The sequence below is a fragment of the Drosophila willistoni genome, assembly GCF_018902025.1.
Source record: "Drosophila willistoni isolate 14030-0811.24 chromosome 2L unlocalized genomic scaffold, UCI_dwil_1.1 Seg168, whole genome shotgun sequence".
NCBI classification, from domain to species: domain Eukaryota; kingdom Metazoa; phylum Arthropoda; class Insecta; order Diptera; family Drosophilidae; genus Drosophila; species Drosophila willistoni.
In genome coordinates, this window is record NW_025814047.1 from 3176257 (window position 1) to 3191424 (window position 15168).

The 15168-nt window shown below is 36.9% G+C and overlaps 3 protein-coding genes and 1 non-coding gene across 4 annotated transcripts; 2 read left to right on the plus strand and 2 right to left on the minus strand.

The window, feature by feature from the left end:
* Positions 1–54: 54 nt before the first annotated feature.
* Positions 55–2831, minus strand: LOC26530284 (H/ACA ribonucleoprotein complex subunit 4). Its single transcript, XM_015178703.3, has 6 exons — positions 2741–2831; positions 2312–2674; positions 1709–1960; positions 1249–1523; positions 548–973; positions 55–486 (listed from the first exon to the last, which is right to left on the minus strand). Exons 1-6 carry the CDS (start codon positions 2751–2753, stop codon positions 286–288), a joined length of 1530 nt encoding a protein of 509 aa, XP_015034189.1. The 5' UTR covers positions 2754–2831; the 3' UTR covers positions 55–285.
* Positions 1061–1205, minus strand: LOC6640777. The gene has a single exon (XR_049665.1). It is a non-coding gene; the product is annotated as a small nucleolar RNA snoR639/H1 (small nucleolar RNA).
* Positions 2832–6144: 3313 nt separating the features above from the next.
* LOC6640775 (phosphatidylinositol phosphatase PTPRQ) lies at positions 6145–12845 on the plus strand. Its single transcript, XM_002063654.3, has 15 exons — positions 6145–6304; positions 6359–6494; positions 6563–6675; positions 6748–7281; positions 7352–7504; positions 8398–9156; positions 9217–9336; positions 9400–9720; positions 9786–9852; positions 10384–10661; positions 10734–11334; positions 11392–11591; positions 11660–11730; positions 11787–11921; positions 11994–12845. The coding sequence occupies exons 1-15, from the start codon at positions 6160–6162 to the stop codon at positions 12717–12719; spliced, it is 4359 nt and encodes a 1452-aa protein (XP_002063690.1). The 5' UTR covers positions 6145–6159; the 3' UTR covers positions 12720–12845.
* A 645-nt stretch (positions 12846–13490) lies between these two features.
* On the plus strand, positions 13491–14818 carry LOC6640776 (splicing factor YJU2). The gene is made up of 3 exons (XM_002063655.4): positions 13491–13606; positions 13672–14240; positions 14307–14818. Exons 1-3 carry the CDS (start codon positions 13583–13585, stop codon positions 14725–14727), a joined length of 1014 nt encoding a protein of 337 aa, XP_002063691.1. The 5' UTR covers positions 13491–13582; the 3' UTR covers positions 14728–14818.
* Positions 14819–15168: the final 350 nt, after the last annotated feature.

The window sequence follows — 15168 nt, forward strand, 5'->3', positions numbered from 1 at the left end:
CCGATTAGACACTGATACTCAAAACTAACAACAAATATAAACTAAAGACTAACATTTGTTTTACAATAAAATATTTGAATTTATTGCATTGCGAATGTCACCTTAAATGCATTTCTACTCATATATGTTTAGATATATATATATAAAAACTGCTTTTGAAACTTAATTACTAATTGTTTGTGGATTGAAAACTTTTTTTTTTTTTTGAAAATTATAGGAACTTTCTACAACAAAAAATCGTAGATCTATTCCTGAACCTAAAATCTAGATAACTCTCTAAATACTCTATTCCTGAGCTTCTTCTTCTCTATCTCTATCTTTGTCCTTCTTCTTCTTCTTTTTCTTCTCCTTTTCTACGGGTTCAGCATCCTCTTCTTCTGGAGCTTCATCTTCGCCCTTGTGCTTCTTTTTCTTCTTCTTTTTGTCTGCCTTTGAGGGAGTTTCTTCAACTCCCGTGGCTTCTACACTGGAGGTGCTTAGTTTACGCTAAAAAAAATGAAGTTAAATGTTAGTAAGCAAAAAGTGGATAATTTATAATTGCTCATACCTTGGGGTGTTCATTCGAAGAGCCATTTGTAGGAGGAACAGATAACTGTGGCGTATCGGAAGCAGCTGCCGCCTTCTTGGCACTGTAGTCAACAAAACCAGTTAACCATTCCTTGGGAGTATTCTCATTAGGCCTGCCAAACTTGTCTAGTTTACCGGCAGCAATGAGAGCCTTTTTCGCCGAAGCTTTGGGACCCAATCCCCATTTACGTGGGTATGTGTCGCGTTCCATAATGACACGTTTAATTTTAGCAACAACACCATGATCACACGACGACATGGTGGCTGTTGTCATCAGGGCAATGGCCAAACAAATGGCTTCACCCTTTGTTGTGCAGATAACAATCTCCTGATCGATCTCAATGCCGTCTTCGTACCGTAATACACCGGGCAACATTATTTTGGCACCATAGCATACGGCATTGACCTAAGAGAGTGGGTAAAATAAGAATCCAGGATTATTTAAAATCATTTAAATAAGTTTCTACTCGTTTTAGTATTTTTTGGGTTGAAATGTGGTCTGAAATTACTTTGTCGAACGCGCAGGGTAAAGAATACGCTGTTTAACATACACACATCAGCGACTTTAATGTTCCCAGTCATAGTCACAGCTGCTCTTGGTTAAATTTCGAGCAACTGCCGGCTTAATATCATGGGGTAAAGAAATGGACCAATAAAAAAAAGGTTCTCCAATAAACTTACCGAACTGTCCTTCATGATGATGCGTTTATGGTTGACCAGCAGACCCTCCAAGGGCTTTATCACACGTCTCAACATGGACTCATCTTTGTGATTCTCGTAAAGCCACATGGCATCTAGGACATCGTGCATTGTTACCATGCCATCACGCTCTGACTGAATACCCGAACGGACACGACGAAGTTCAAGCATTTGACCGCCAACTCCGAGTACCAAACCCAAATGGACGCACATTGTACGGATGTAGGAGCCGGCTTCACAACTAACCCAAAAAACACCTAAACGCCATGAGAAGTGGACCAAAATGGAAATGTTTTAACTAAATAAACTGTGCATTTGCCAGGCAAATACTGGGATTTTAATGTATTTTACAGAGTGAATGTTAAATGCACCAGTGCCCCATGTAAATAGTCGGACAGAGAATACATTAACTCTCTATATATATGCTACTGCGGATGCTTACCCATATTCCGTTTTTCATCGTAATCCAGCAATTTGCTATCGTAAACTGTACGGACACGTAATTGACGTTTTACGGCGGAAATGAGAGGAGGACGTTGGAAGAGGGCTCCTCTAAGTTTCTCCAAGCCTTGGCGTACTTTTGCCACCGACTCAACGGGACCATGTAGCTTAAATATAGCAACATACTCTTTGCCGGCACTTTGTTGTGACTTCACTAGACGCGTAGCACGATCAATGCAGACAATAAGGCAGCCTTGAAAAAAATAAAATAAAAAAATGTGCGTTTTTGAGGTTAGAAACAGGTGGAATGAAACATTTTTTTACATTGGGCGGAAACACTTGAAATTCAAAAACCAATAACATTTAATCGTTCACATTTCCATCTCCAATTTGTGTTTGAGCGTAATTTAAATTTACTTTTTTTTAATTGAAGAAATTTTCAGTTTGTCACATGGGGAGTTCTTTTTTATTTTCCGTATGTTGTTATTGTTTTTGTTCCTCAATGTACAGCAATATTTTTCTCGTGTTCAATTTTGAGGTTAAACTTAAAGCAAACACGCGCCCTGATACCACCACACATATTTTTCTCCACACAACTGCTTACCTGTAACTTTGGGATCCAAGGTACCAGAGTGTCCGGTCTTCTCAACCTTTAGGATTTTTTTTATCCAAGCAACAACCTCGTGGGAACTGGGATTTGAGGGTTTGTCCAGATTGATGAAACCAGATTTCATGTACTCTTTGATGTCGCGATTCAGCGGTGACGAGCCATGTGCTAACGGTGTATAGTGGTTCGATCTGATGTTGAGTTTGTCGAAGTTCTTGAGAAGCAGCGGCCATTGAGATGTTTCTAGTTGCGCTATCTTCGACGAGGGTTTTATTTGAAAATCGCCCTCCTTCTGCAGAGTGCCAATGTCGTCTAAGGGCTCCTCCTTGATCTTCTTCTTTTTCTTCTCCTTGCGCACCTCTAAGAAGGTTGTCAATGGTTGTAGAATGGCCAAGTCAATATGTTTTCAGTCAGTCTAATGCTTACCAACGTCAGCCATATTTTATTAATTTATATTTTATTAACCAACTGCGAAGCGAACGTGCACGCGGTACCAGGTTAAAACAAATGAACGAGAAACACGTGTTGCGGCAGTGCTGGAAAGCAAGTTGATATATTATCGATATTTTGATATATCGATATTTTACCCGACAGCACATTGTTAATTAACATTAGTGTGCCCGAAACTTTAAAACGGTCATACATAACGCGCTCTTTTTTCGGAAATTTAAAAACAAAATTAAACAGATAAACTTATTGCAGATTTTATTTATACATTTTGTCAAATATAGCATCAATGTGTGCTAATTTAGCAATAAAACCAATTTTTTAATTTGTCTACACACCCTCCTGATGATTGTTTATATTTTTCTTTTATAAAGGAAAAATCCCCTACGCAAAGCTGTCTCTCTTATATTGATGGGGAGTTAACTTTGTTCTTATCAACTTTTTTGTTCAGTACTCGTCAAACATTCAACGGAAACGGTTATAATTACCACTGACGATATCTGTCATTCTTATTTGGAAACTTTAATTTTGTTTTCGTTGTGCGTGTGCAAATATATATATATATGAATATACGACAATAAAAATATAATATAATATTTCAAATATCTTGTGAGTGTTTTTTGAAAGACGTGAAGCATAAGCTTAATTGTCGATAGTATGCAATTATTTATTTACTTAAATCTCGACAAAAATCTTATCAAAAATTGCATTTTGTCAGTGATAACGCCCTTAATTGTAGTGCAACGGAAGAAACATTTACAATATATACATATATACTATTTAATTTGACGTTAACGCAATGCAATTTACTAAAATAGAAGTTGATTGGTTAAAATTTATGGCCAACTTACAGCCATATGTATTCACGTTATCAGGCATACTATACCTACTCTGATTATATTGATAAGGGTCAACACGGGTTTCGTTTGCGTTTCGATCGCTCATACGGTTCTCGACTTGCCTATTAACTGTTAAATTGTTATTATTGGCTTATTTGGTGTTTGGTTTTTGGGCTCGCACCTACAGACATACATATCTATCTGTACATTGTTTCGCCTTTATTTTTTGTGATTTGTTTAAACAGAGTAACAGAAACTCTTTTGAAAATTATATTGCCGCTCCGCACAATTGTGAGAAGATAACAAATGAACTATGTCGAAGCGCTATTAATAAGTATCGAGAAATGTAATTTTATTTGCTTTAAAACACACACAAAGCAAAGGAAAACAAAACAATTATACATTTGTATCTTCCGCTGGGTAAGAGCAGTCACAATTTTCTGCGATATGACAAAAATTAGTAATTGCCATTTTAACTCTATTGTATTCAGTGGCGCATTTAGCCAAAGACCAAAGAAGGCCCAGTGTTTAGGGCCTTAAGTCGTTCGGGTTTTCAGTTTTAGAATTTCAAAATATACCAAATATTAGATCAAAAATGGATTTCAATTTTGCGTCAGTCTTTTTTACTACTTTTATATTAGCGGAAAGATAATGCATTTAGTTTTTTTCCATTATCATTTACATCATCATAAAATTCGTTTGAATATTAATCTCAGTCGTGGATATAAAACAGGGGCACATTTAAAAGGGGCGGCGAATTGGAAGATACTGAAAGATATTGAAATCCCTTCTTAGGAATTGTAAATGTAAATAAAACCAACAATTCTACATAATACTTTTTCATTAATATTTAAACATATGCAAAATGGTCTAAAATCTGACTAAATCCAGCCCTGATTATCCAAAATATTATTACCTTACCTGGCATCCCTTGCGTATACGTTATATTTGACTATGTAAAGAAAATTGAAATAAAGGCGGCTGATTTTCCAAGGCCCTAGGCCTAGGATGAAATCTGCAAATCCGCCACTGATTGACATTTTGTTTTCGCTTTCAATGTAGTTCGATTAGAAATGCTAACTTTTAGTGTCGTACTTACTCATTCCAATGACAACAATGATGAAATATCAATATGTATCTGTAAATCGCTTAGTATATATAGTTCTGCGTGATACGCATAATCTGTGATAATGATAATACTCGAAAATTGGGTTTTTTCTTTAAATCCAATTTTTTGAATTTACTCTCTCTCCTTGCCAATTGATTAAATGTCTAGTTTATTAAGTTGTTCTTCCTCTCTTTATATATATTATTTTACTTTATTGATTTTGATCTGAAGTATTGGCTATGTGAAGTGTTAAAGTGCCTTGATAAGATTTCCCGATCGGATTGTTGTAGCATTATTTATTAACAATCTCATTGACATTGAATGTAAGTCTTAAAAAAAAATTAATATCTGTTTGTTTGCTGGATTACCAAGAATTACTTTAGCTTAAGTGTGCGTGGAATTTTTTGTTGTGTTTTGCACCAATTACCTAAAGAATTTGTTCAATTACGATACCAAACTCATGTGATAAGTCTGTCAAACTACTACTGAAAGATAACCCATTCATATAGAAGGTGCTTCCAAATGAATTGACTATGACCGATCAGGTGCTTGAAGTACTTTAAAGCTAAATAACATTTTTTTATATAAATTTTATAGACTTTTTTTAATGGAATACATATCTGCGAATATAAGTTGAAAGTGGAAATATTTCCTTTGTTTAACTGCTTAAAGGATTTCAAGTTATTCAATTAAGGGGAAAGAAATTGAGATTTATTTTGAAGGGATACTTTAGGGAATTTCGAAAATTTTGTATATTTTCTTAAATTTAAATATAATATACTATAACATTGCTATAGTAACTAGGATTCTGTAAAACGGTGCTAACTTTACCCCCTAAAGTATGCAAAAACCTGGCCAAAAAGCTCCTTTTTATAGTTTGGCAATATTATGCTTTAAGCAAACATTGTATTTTTTCAATTATAGACAATTATAAAGTTATAAGAACAATTTATACTTGCCCAACAAAGTTTCCCTCTGTTTCACAACCCTAGATCCGCTCGTTGGATCCCCCTGCTTGACCCCTTCTGATTCTCGTCTCCGTCATATAACTTTTTTCCTGATATCTCACTTCATACAAAGTAAATCAAATGTTCAAAGTGCTTTGCTGTGGACTCAAGTTATATTATTTTTGTTGCGCTGGTCAGAAATTTGATCTTTTCACTGCATTTTAGTTAATTATGAACTCATCTGTCATGTATATATAAACGATTCGTATATAACAAAATATTAAAATGCGCATTGCACCTTCACCAAAGTGCCATATAAATTAACAACGAAAGCCTTTCGATTAACGTTCCGAACGGGGGAGGTGAATGCTTTTTGATAACCAAAACCGGTTGCATTTGAACTTGGTTAAATCCATATGACTTCCGAAATAACAAAACATTACAAATCTGATATCATCCGTATAGAAATCTTGAAGCAATGTGGTGGGATTGATATAAAAAAAAATGGACGGCAAATACTACGGAAAATCAAAGAAATGGCATACATTTGGATTTATGGTCATATTACTTCTACTATATGGTCTTGCCATAGTTCCGGCTCAAACAACGACTGATTTTCCAGAGACAACTAGCACTGAGCTGGATGAGGGTGAGTAGACAGAAAAAAGGAGAAAGAACTTATTTTATACCCTTTCCGAAACAGATGTCCAGGTTAAAGTCATTGCTACCGTCTATACCCTGAGTTTTAGTCTACTTGATGAGAATAAATATATTATAACAAATGTTACCTGTCAATTGGGCACAAATACACCGATTGTGGCCAATGAGAATCATGTGTGGTAGGTCAATGAATATTTCCATTTCTCCGTCAGTCAGTGGATAATGATTTTTATTTCTTTTTTCTCAGTGAAGGCCTTGAACCTTGCTCTCAATATACAGCCTTGGTGACCTTTGGTGTTATAGATGAGAACCTAACTCCACCAGATGAGAAGACAATCAATGCTTTTACGGCCTACAAGCGTAATATGTGATAATCTTGAAATTAAGAACTTACCCTCTAATAGATTTTCTTCCCTTCTCTCCTCTCTCTAGAGCCCAGTGCAAATATCACTTTGCTAGCGCCAACAGCAACAACAATAAAAGTGACATGGAAAGCAACAGATCGTGCATGTGTCAGTTCATTTAAGCTATATGCAACATATGGCTTAACCTCATCAGATACTGAGCAAACCAATGAGAAGAGCACATACACGTTTACGGGTCGTTTGCCATGTCAGACGTATAATATAACCATAAATACGTATAACAATGCCAGTTTGCTAGTTTATACAGATGTGCAACAGGTGGATACCGATTATTCAGAACCAGGAGATCTAACATTGGACGTTAACAATTCAACCAATGGCGATACAGTAATCTCTTGGGGTGATCCTGTCAGCTCAAATTGTATAAATCTTTATACATTTAAATGGAAACTTTTGGATTGTGAAATTAAGAATGATAAAACGACGACAACCGAATTACCCACAACCGAAACGACTTTTGGTTTAGATGAGGCAACATCAACAACAACAACAACAAGTGACCCACCCATAGCAGGACCCGAAGAAACTCCAGAAGAAGATGGTGGGTTGACCTATGACCATAAAAAATGAAGTATTTCATTTAATTCCTGTTTTATTTTGTAACTTTTCAGATGTGTGCGACTGGACAGATACTTCGAATGCTACTACCCTCAGGCAATATACTCTGCCCAATCTTCAGGGCTGTGATATGTATAGCTTTGAGATCTATATGAATTCAAATTCAACTGTCAAGGGTTCACTGGAATTTGCTTCCGCTGAGAAGAGTAAGTTGTATATTAGATGATAGATTCTACTTTACACTTATATATGTATGAAGGTCTCTGAGATCATCAAAAGAGTCCCTAAATATGTACATACGTACATAATGAAATGTACATACATACGTATATATTCTTAGTTAAAGAATTATGATAATGTCGCCAAAATCGATATAATACAGTGGTGGATCAACGAAAAGGAAAATGGAGGAAATTTTCTTTCCTGAAAGCTTTGTTTTAACAATTTTTGTTTAAATTTCGATATCCAAGAACGATTTTTCCTCCAAAATGCTTAATTTTCCCCCCATAAGTCGATTTCCCGTACCAAAATCATGAACTAGATCCGCCACTTCTGTAATAAGTAGAAAATAACACATTAGACTCGCTAAAATATCTATATACTTCTGATCAGCATTAACTACTGAACATATTTAGCAATGTATATACGCCAAGGACGGATTCAGGATGTTTTGAAAAATTTGTGATTGTATTTTGGTTCTTTTAACATCGAACTAGTAAATCTTGGAAATGGTCGTAGTATTTTGATTAATATAGAGAAATTTCGCACATCGAACATTCAAAAAGATCCCCAAAAAAACCTAGACAAAGCAATTACAGTTTGTTTTCTATATCCATTTTCAAAGAATCTCAATTGCTCTCAAAATATTTATCATATAGAATATATATTTAATGTACCTTATAATTAAATAAAGTTCTATCAGTATGTCAAATTTTAAGAGAATCGTATAATAAAAAGTCGAGTTATAGGCAGATATTTAAGTACTCAAAAGTACACATTTTGCCAATGGGCGGGCTAAAGTATAAAGTTGCATAATTTTGATGTTACCACTGCCTTTCACTAGATCATTTAATTATTTTATTTTTATATTTATTGTCAGATGCCAGTGTTATCTATAATGCTAATCAAAGCTTGAACCTCACCGGTGTGAATTGGACATGGTCACCGCCCAGGGAACATCCCAAATGTGTGGCCAGTTATAATGTAAATATTACGGGTCCCATGCAGCGTGTCAATCCAGTGCAACGTGAGCTAAACACCAAAGAAACATTTGTGAACTTTGAGAATTTGGATCCTTGCGGCTTGTATATTGTGGAGATTTCGCCCGTATTGCTGAATGGTAGTTCCGTGGCTGTATATCAAAACGAGAGTACCATCAATGAGGATCGGCCAACGTCCATTTTGGAACCTATCATTAGTCCAGCAGCGTATTCCATAAATATCAGTTGGTCGATTCCGGCCTATGCAGATCTTTGTATTGATGGCTATCGTTTATCCGGCTGGATGGATGATGGCAAAGAAGTGGATGCTCTGAGTTTAACCACTCAGATCACTAATGTGACATTTGATAGCGGTCTATTGGCTTGCCAGGCCTACACCATACAGATAATACCCTATACGAAACAAAATCTGGACGGAGATCTTAAACAAGTCATGGTGGAAACCCGTGCGGCCATTGTCGATGCCAGTTTAATTTCTTTCGAACAAACTGGTATATCGTCTCATAGTCTGACATTGAATGCCAATAATGTGGACTACAATAATATGTGTCCGACAATATTTGCCCGTTTCGAGTGTTCAAGTAATGACGCGGCAATATCCTTTGCGGAGAAATATGTTGAGGGCCATAGCAAGCGCGGTGAGTGTTGGAGACATTAAAGACTTGGAGTACATAACTTTTTAGCTTCTTTGCTTGTAGTATTCCAAGCTGTGCTAACGCCTTTGTCACCCTACAAGGACTACAACTGCGATGTGACTCTCTACAATACCGCGGGGTCAGTCAAAAAATCTCTTGTGGCCCAAAGAACACTGACCTACTGTAAGTTTTAAGTAGTTGCCTACAACCTTAACCCAATCATTAAACCAATTTAGTCGTCTGTAGTTCCCGATCAACCGACAAATGTCCAGTGTGAGAGTGCCAGTGAAACAAGTTTGGAATTTCGTTGGTCTGCTCCGGTTAATTTGAATGGACCGATTAAGTTTTATCAGACCTATTTAATGCGCCACGAACCCGATTACTTTGTCCCAGATGCAAATTGTGAGGCCATCATAGAGGAACCTCTATCCGAGACAAAGGGTGCCGACTCTGTGAATTTCACACAATTATCGCCAGGTGTTAAATACATGATGCAGGTTGCCGTCCAAAATGAATTTGGCCTGGGCCAGTATACAGCACCCGTAATTGGCACAACCAATCCATCGGGTGAGTGATGTGATCTTGTCATGGAGACTATTTTTTTATGAAATTATTCTCTCTTTTTGTAATAGTTCCCGATGCCATTACTGATCTGAAGGTAACTTCCATGGGTCCAGCTTTGGATAACAATTCATATCGGTAAGGAATCTTTTTCAAGTTCTAGATCATTAGAAATATTTGCATTTGAAGATACTCGAAAATGGTTTCTCCATTAACATTTCAAAACTTATATAATTTACAGTAGGTCCAAGGCTTTTGGAAAATTTAGATTATCTGTTCTTCGTTTATCCGGGCTTATCCGCACGAACGAACTCTCTTAAACCTAACCTTAAAGAGTTTATTATTTTACCTTGAAGATCCAAAATAATAATAATAAAGCAGTTTTTTCTTAAAAGCTTTTGACAATCCAATTCGACTTATCCTACCGAAATTGTCGATATGTGAGATTATCTATCTATTATTTAGAGTATTACTTTCGAACATATTATCTACAGCAATAATATTATTACATTTTAAGTTCCTCAAGACAATATTAAGGACGACTTATATATTAAATCGGATTCGAGAGGTCGTCTTACATCCGCTAGAATATTATTTTCATAAATTCCCCGTCGAATGAAATATTATTCGTCAAAATCGGATTCAATTATATATATTTCTTACTTACAGAGCCAATGTGACCTTCGAATGGACCGTGCCTTGCAAATCCAATGGTAAAATTGAAAAATTTTATCTTGATATACATGGAAATCGACCATATTACGATCCGATTCCGACATTTACGAGACCTGTCGAACCAGATGAAAGTGACCCAAAAGGACGTATGTCCTATACGGAAACACAAATATTACCCGAATATGATTACACTGTAGAAATATACGTAAAGAATGTTGAAGTGGAGAGAAACAGCACCAGTGTGTCTCAAAAATGGAGATCGCCAGCCGGAAGTGAGTAATAGTTATTAATTTTCATTTTGTTACATTAATTTTCCAATTAATTTTCATGATGTTTCACTGCAGTTCCCTCTGCCGTGGATGGGGATTTGCTATCGGCAATGCGTGTAACCGCTCAAGAAATGACACATCCAACTAGTTCGGCTATTGTACGCTTGCCCCCAGAGATTCTATCTTCGGAATCGGGCACAATAAAATATATATCACTATTGCTCTCTCAGAAGGGTTGTACGGATGATCCTGTACTGCAATATAATGTCATCGACAATGAGTGGCCAAGTGCCAAGACTTATGAACAGGTGGGAGCCGATGGTAGCAACTCATGCATCGAACAGTATCAGACAACTCCGGAACGTTGGGAACCCGAAGTGAGCACTGTCAGCCGTGGCGATTCGTCGACCGAGGAAATTGTCTATTACATTGGCATTGAAAACTGTCCGGGCAATTCGCCTGATGTCTATTGCAATGGACCCCTTAAAGCAGATACGGAATACAATATGGTCGTCCGTTTGTATACCGATTTCAGTTACAGAGATGCAGCACTTTTGGAATTCAAAACAGATGCAGCCATCCGGGTGACTCTGATCTTGGTCAGTGTCTGCTGTTGTCTATTGGTGGCTTTTGTTTTAGGTCTGGCAGTATTATGGATACGCAAACGCATTGCTTGGTGAGTATAAAATTAGTTTTATTTTAGAAAATCTAATAACAAAAATCATAATCTTAGGCATCGTGACTCGGGACAGGGTATTGAAGATCCATTTGGCAATGTGATAGCTAAAAACTTTGCCATATTCTATGATGAAGTTGCCAAGCCAGAGAAATTGGCTCGAGAATTCAAGGAGATTACAGTTGTGGCCTTAGAATTGAGCTACTCAGCGGCCGAATTGGGTACACATAAGAATCGCTATGCCGATATCTATCCATGTGAGTTATATACAAAAACAAATAAGGTTCTATAAATAGAAAGTATTTCTAAAATTATACTCTTATAGATGACAAGAATCGTGTTATATTGGATATCGATGCTGAAGGATCGGATTATATAAATGCCTCATTTATTGATGTATGCGAAAATACTCTTTATCTAGAAGTAAAAGTACTAAAATTTATGCATTTCAGGGTTATACACGTAAAAAGGAATATATAGCCACCCAGGGACCAAAACCAGAAAGTGTTATGGACTTTTGGCGCATGGTTTTGCAGCATAGTGTTCGCATTATTGTTCAGGTCACACAATATCGTGAAGGAAATACTGTAAGTGCGGGATTATATGTCCTATAATCCTTTTCTGAAACTAATTCGAATCTATTTTTTCGGTTTTTTTAGGTCAAGTGTCACGAATACTTTCCATTTAATAGTCGCGGCCTAATTGCCACCGTTAGATCAAAGGAATCTTTTGAACTCTACGATCGCACTGAATTATGTGTTGTCCATGACAAGTATGGCCTAAAAGAGAAGGTCATACATTTCCATTTTAAAAAGTGGCCCGATCATGGCTGTCCGGAAGATCCTATGCATTTGATAGCTTTCGTTAAGAAGGTCAAGTCCGAACGGCGTCCCAATTATTCACCCATTGTGGTTCATTGTAGTGCTGGTGTGGGACGAACTGGAACTTTTATTGGCCTCGATTTGATTATGCAACGTCTGAAGAGCGAGTCGAAGATCAATATTTTTGAAACGGTTAAGAAACTGCGTTTCCAACGTATGAAAATGGTGCAAACTTTACAGCAGTATACATTCCTCTATGCGTGCACGTATGAGCTGGTGAAGCATAAAATCCCAAGGGTGGCCAAAAAGCAGTTGGATAGGCGCCCCTTGTCGGGAACTCAGCCGCCTGCACTAACCATCAAGAAGGTTAGTTTTCCAGAGACGGATGTGACCATGGGATCAACTGGAGACCGTAGACCAAACGGAGGTTATGTATCATCTGTTCCGGATCCTGAATTGGGCATGGATGTCCCTACATTGCGGCTACCGCCACGTCCTGGTGGCCTGCGGAAAATCGATTCCGTGGATGATACAGATCCCAATTCAATTTCAAGCTTTATGTGAACATATTTTGTTTTGTCTATTTATTGTATATTTGTATAATACGTGTGTGTGGGACTTAGCTGCAATAATATAACCAAAGAAATGCAACTACTGTGAAAATAAAATAAACGCATATTTTGAAATTAACAGAAATAATTGTGATATAATTGGGACAGAAATAATAAATGATATTAGCCATATTATTGTCTGTGGACAGAGTGATTGTAAGGCCATGAATTTCCTTTTCAACTTAGAGATACGCAGTTCACATCCAAAGTAAGTATTTCCTTTAAGAATAATGTAGAGCGTTTTTTATGTGAAATTTAATATTGGATAATGTTTTGTTCTCCAATGTTGCAGTATACTGTAAAATAAAGTTGCCTTATTCATTAGAGGTATGCATCTCTAACAATAAGTTGCACCTATTACTTTATACAAATGTATGAACATAGTCTGCACTTTTTGTAATTCTAATAAAACTCAAAAAAAAAACACAAAAAAAACTCATTTCTTTGATTGTTAAGTGCTTAAGGACAAGTATCGCAATATTAAAAAATAGTAAATAATCTCAATGTTTTAAAATTTTACTCCGGTTGCACTCCCTGTGCAACAAAAACTATAGTTCATTCATTATGGCACTTTTTTCTTTTTAAATGTGGCCGCCCAGTCAAAATGACTCAGACCCTTAGGACTTTTTACTCAACCTTAGCACCTCCGGCAAATGCGAATCGTTACGGCGAGTTCGATTTAGATAGGCAAATTGGATACAAAACGGCGAACTAGTTTCTTACGGCGAATTACAGTATCAGCTGTTTACTAGTTGTGTGCCACACGAAAAAGTTAAAATTTATTTTTATTTATAGCGTCTTTTCGGCTTTTAAAAAATGTCTGAGCGTAAAGTTCTTAATGTAAGTAAATTATTAATATTGTTTAATTATAGGCCACATTTATATTTTCCTCCTATTGCATTTAGAAATACTATCCCCCGGATTTCGATCCGTCGAAAATTCCTCGTATGAAATTGGCCAAAAATCGGCAATATACTGTACGATTGATGGCTCCATTCAATATGCGATGCAAGACGTGCGGAGAATACATTTACAAGGGCAAGAAGTTCAATGCCCGCAAGGAAGATGTGGAGAATGAAACATATCTGGGAATACGGATCTATCGGTTCTACATAAAGTGCACGCGATGCTTACAGGAGATTTCCTTTAAAACAGATCCTCAGAACACGGATTACGAGATCGAGGCAGGAGCTACGCGAAATTTCATGGCTCTCAAGTTGGCCGAAGAACAGGCCCGACGCGAAGAACGTGAACTACGCGAGGAGGAGGCAAACAATCCCATGAAATTACTCGAGAATCGCACAGAACAATCACGTAATGAAATTGAAATGTTGGAAAGTCTCGAAGAGTTGCGGGACTTGAATCGCCGCCAACAGACAGTGGACTACTCCACAATGTTGCAACAATATAACACTACAGAAACGGAACGAGAACGTTTAGAACGCGAAGAACGTGAGGACGAGGAGTTTATCAAGTAAGTTTCCAAGTGGTCAGCTATCGTTCTAACTCAACAATAATATTTTTGGTATTATCTTTGTAGATCGGTAAATTTCAAAGGCAAATCAGAGGGAGGCACACGAATAGTGGCTGAAGAAATAATTGAGGATGTGAAAGAGGAGATAATCGACACAATGCCAGCACCAGCACCACCGCCTGCCAAAATAGCAAAGCCCAGTGTCCTGACTGTGGCCGGCAAGACAAATAAGAGCAGCACCTTAGCTCAGCCCTTGGTTAAACGCAAAACGCCCTTGGTTCTAGTCAAACCCAAGACTGCGACTGCAACACCCTCACCTTCATCCTCTGTCGCATCATCAACAACGACTCCATGTGTTCCGTCGGCTACAGCTTCATCAGTTCCTGTTCCCTCTACATCAACAGAAGCATCAAAACCGCCAGCAGCACCTGTTGGCTTATCCCTTCTATCCGCCTACAGTGATAGCTCAGAGGAAGATTCCAATTGACAATATTTTATACATTGTATTCTATTCAAACTAAAAGTTAACTTTTACTTACAAAATTTTACAATAAATCTATTAGCTTCATTCAAAAATAGAACAAGTTTTGTATCCCTCAGATGTAACTGTAAGGGACACTTTATCTGGACTGCGCATTAAACGAAAACTTAGTAAAGTCTTCAATCTTAAAGCCAATTTTTAGACGTAGAATAAAGGCTTACCAATTTTAAAAATAAATTCCTTCGATGTATTTAAATGAAAGTTGTGTGTCCATCAGATGTAACAATAAATTTAACTTCGTTTCGATCCTAAAAAAACTAAATACAACTACTAAACTAATGTAGATATTGCAATTTTTAATCCTTTGCTTCCAGAACAAGATAAGCGTTCCATTCATTTGAATAGAGAATATTTATATCGCCCTAAGGAAAGTCTAAGCCTAAGTCT

What these genes read in the sequence shown, in the direction of transcription:
- LOC26530284 (XM_015178703.3), bottom strand. An exon ending in CGATGAAAAACGGAATATGG is followed by an intron (nt 1,524 to 1,708) that starts GTAAGCATCCGC and finishes CATGGCGTTTAG; the next exon opens with GTGTTTTTTGGGTTAGTTGT. An exon ending in CTTCGAATGAACACCCCAAG is followed by an intron (nt 487 to 547) that starts GTATGAGCAATT and finishes CATTTTTTTTAG; the next exon opens with CGTAAACTAAGCACCTCCAG.
- LOC6640775 (XM_002063654.3), top strand. Translation starts at nt 6,160, where the DNA reads ATGGACGGCAAATACTACGGAAAATCAAAGAAATGGCATACATTTGGA. An exon ending in TAGCACTGAGCTGGATGAGG is followed by an intron (nt 6,305 to 6,358) that starts GTGAGTAGACAG and finishes TTTCCGAAACAG; the next exon opens with ATGTCCAGGTTAAAGTCATT. An exon ending in ATTTGCTTCCGCTGAGAAGA is followed by an intron (nt 7,505 to 8,397) that starts GTAAGTTGTATA and finishes ATTTATTGTCAG; the next exon opens with ATGCCAGTGTTATCTATAAT.
- LOC6640776 (XM_002063655.4), top strand. Translation starts at nt 13,583, where the DNA reads ATGTCTGAGCGTAAAGTTCTTAAT. An exon ending in CTGAGCGTAAAGTTCTTAAT is followed by an intron (nt 13,607 to 13,671) that starts GTAAGTAAATTA and finishes TATTGCATTTAG; the next exon opens with AAATACTATCCCCCGGATTT. An exon ending in GAGGACGAGGAGTTTATCAA is followed by an intron (nt 14,241 to 14,306) that starts GTAAGTTTCCAA and finishes TTATCTTTGTAG; the next exon opens with ATCGGTAAATTTCAAAGGCA.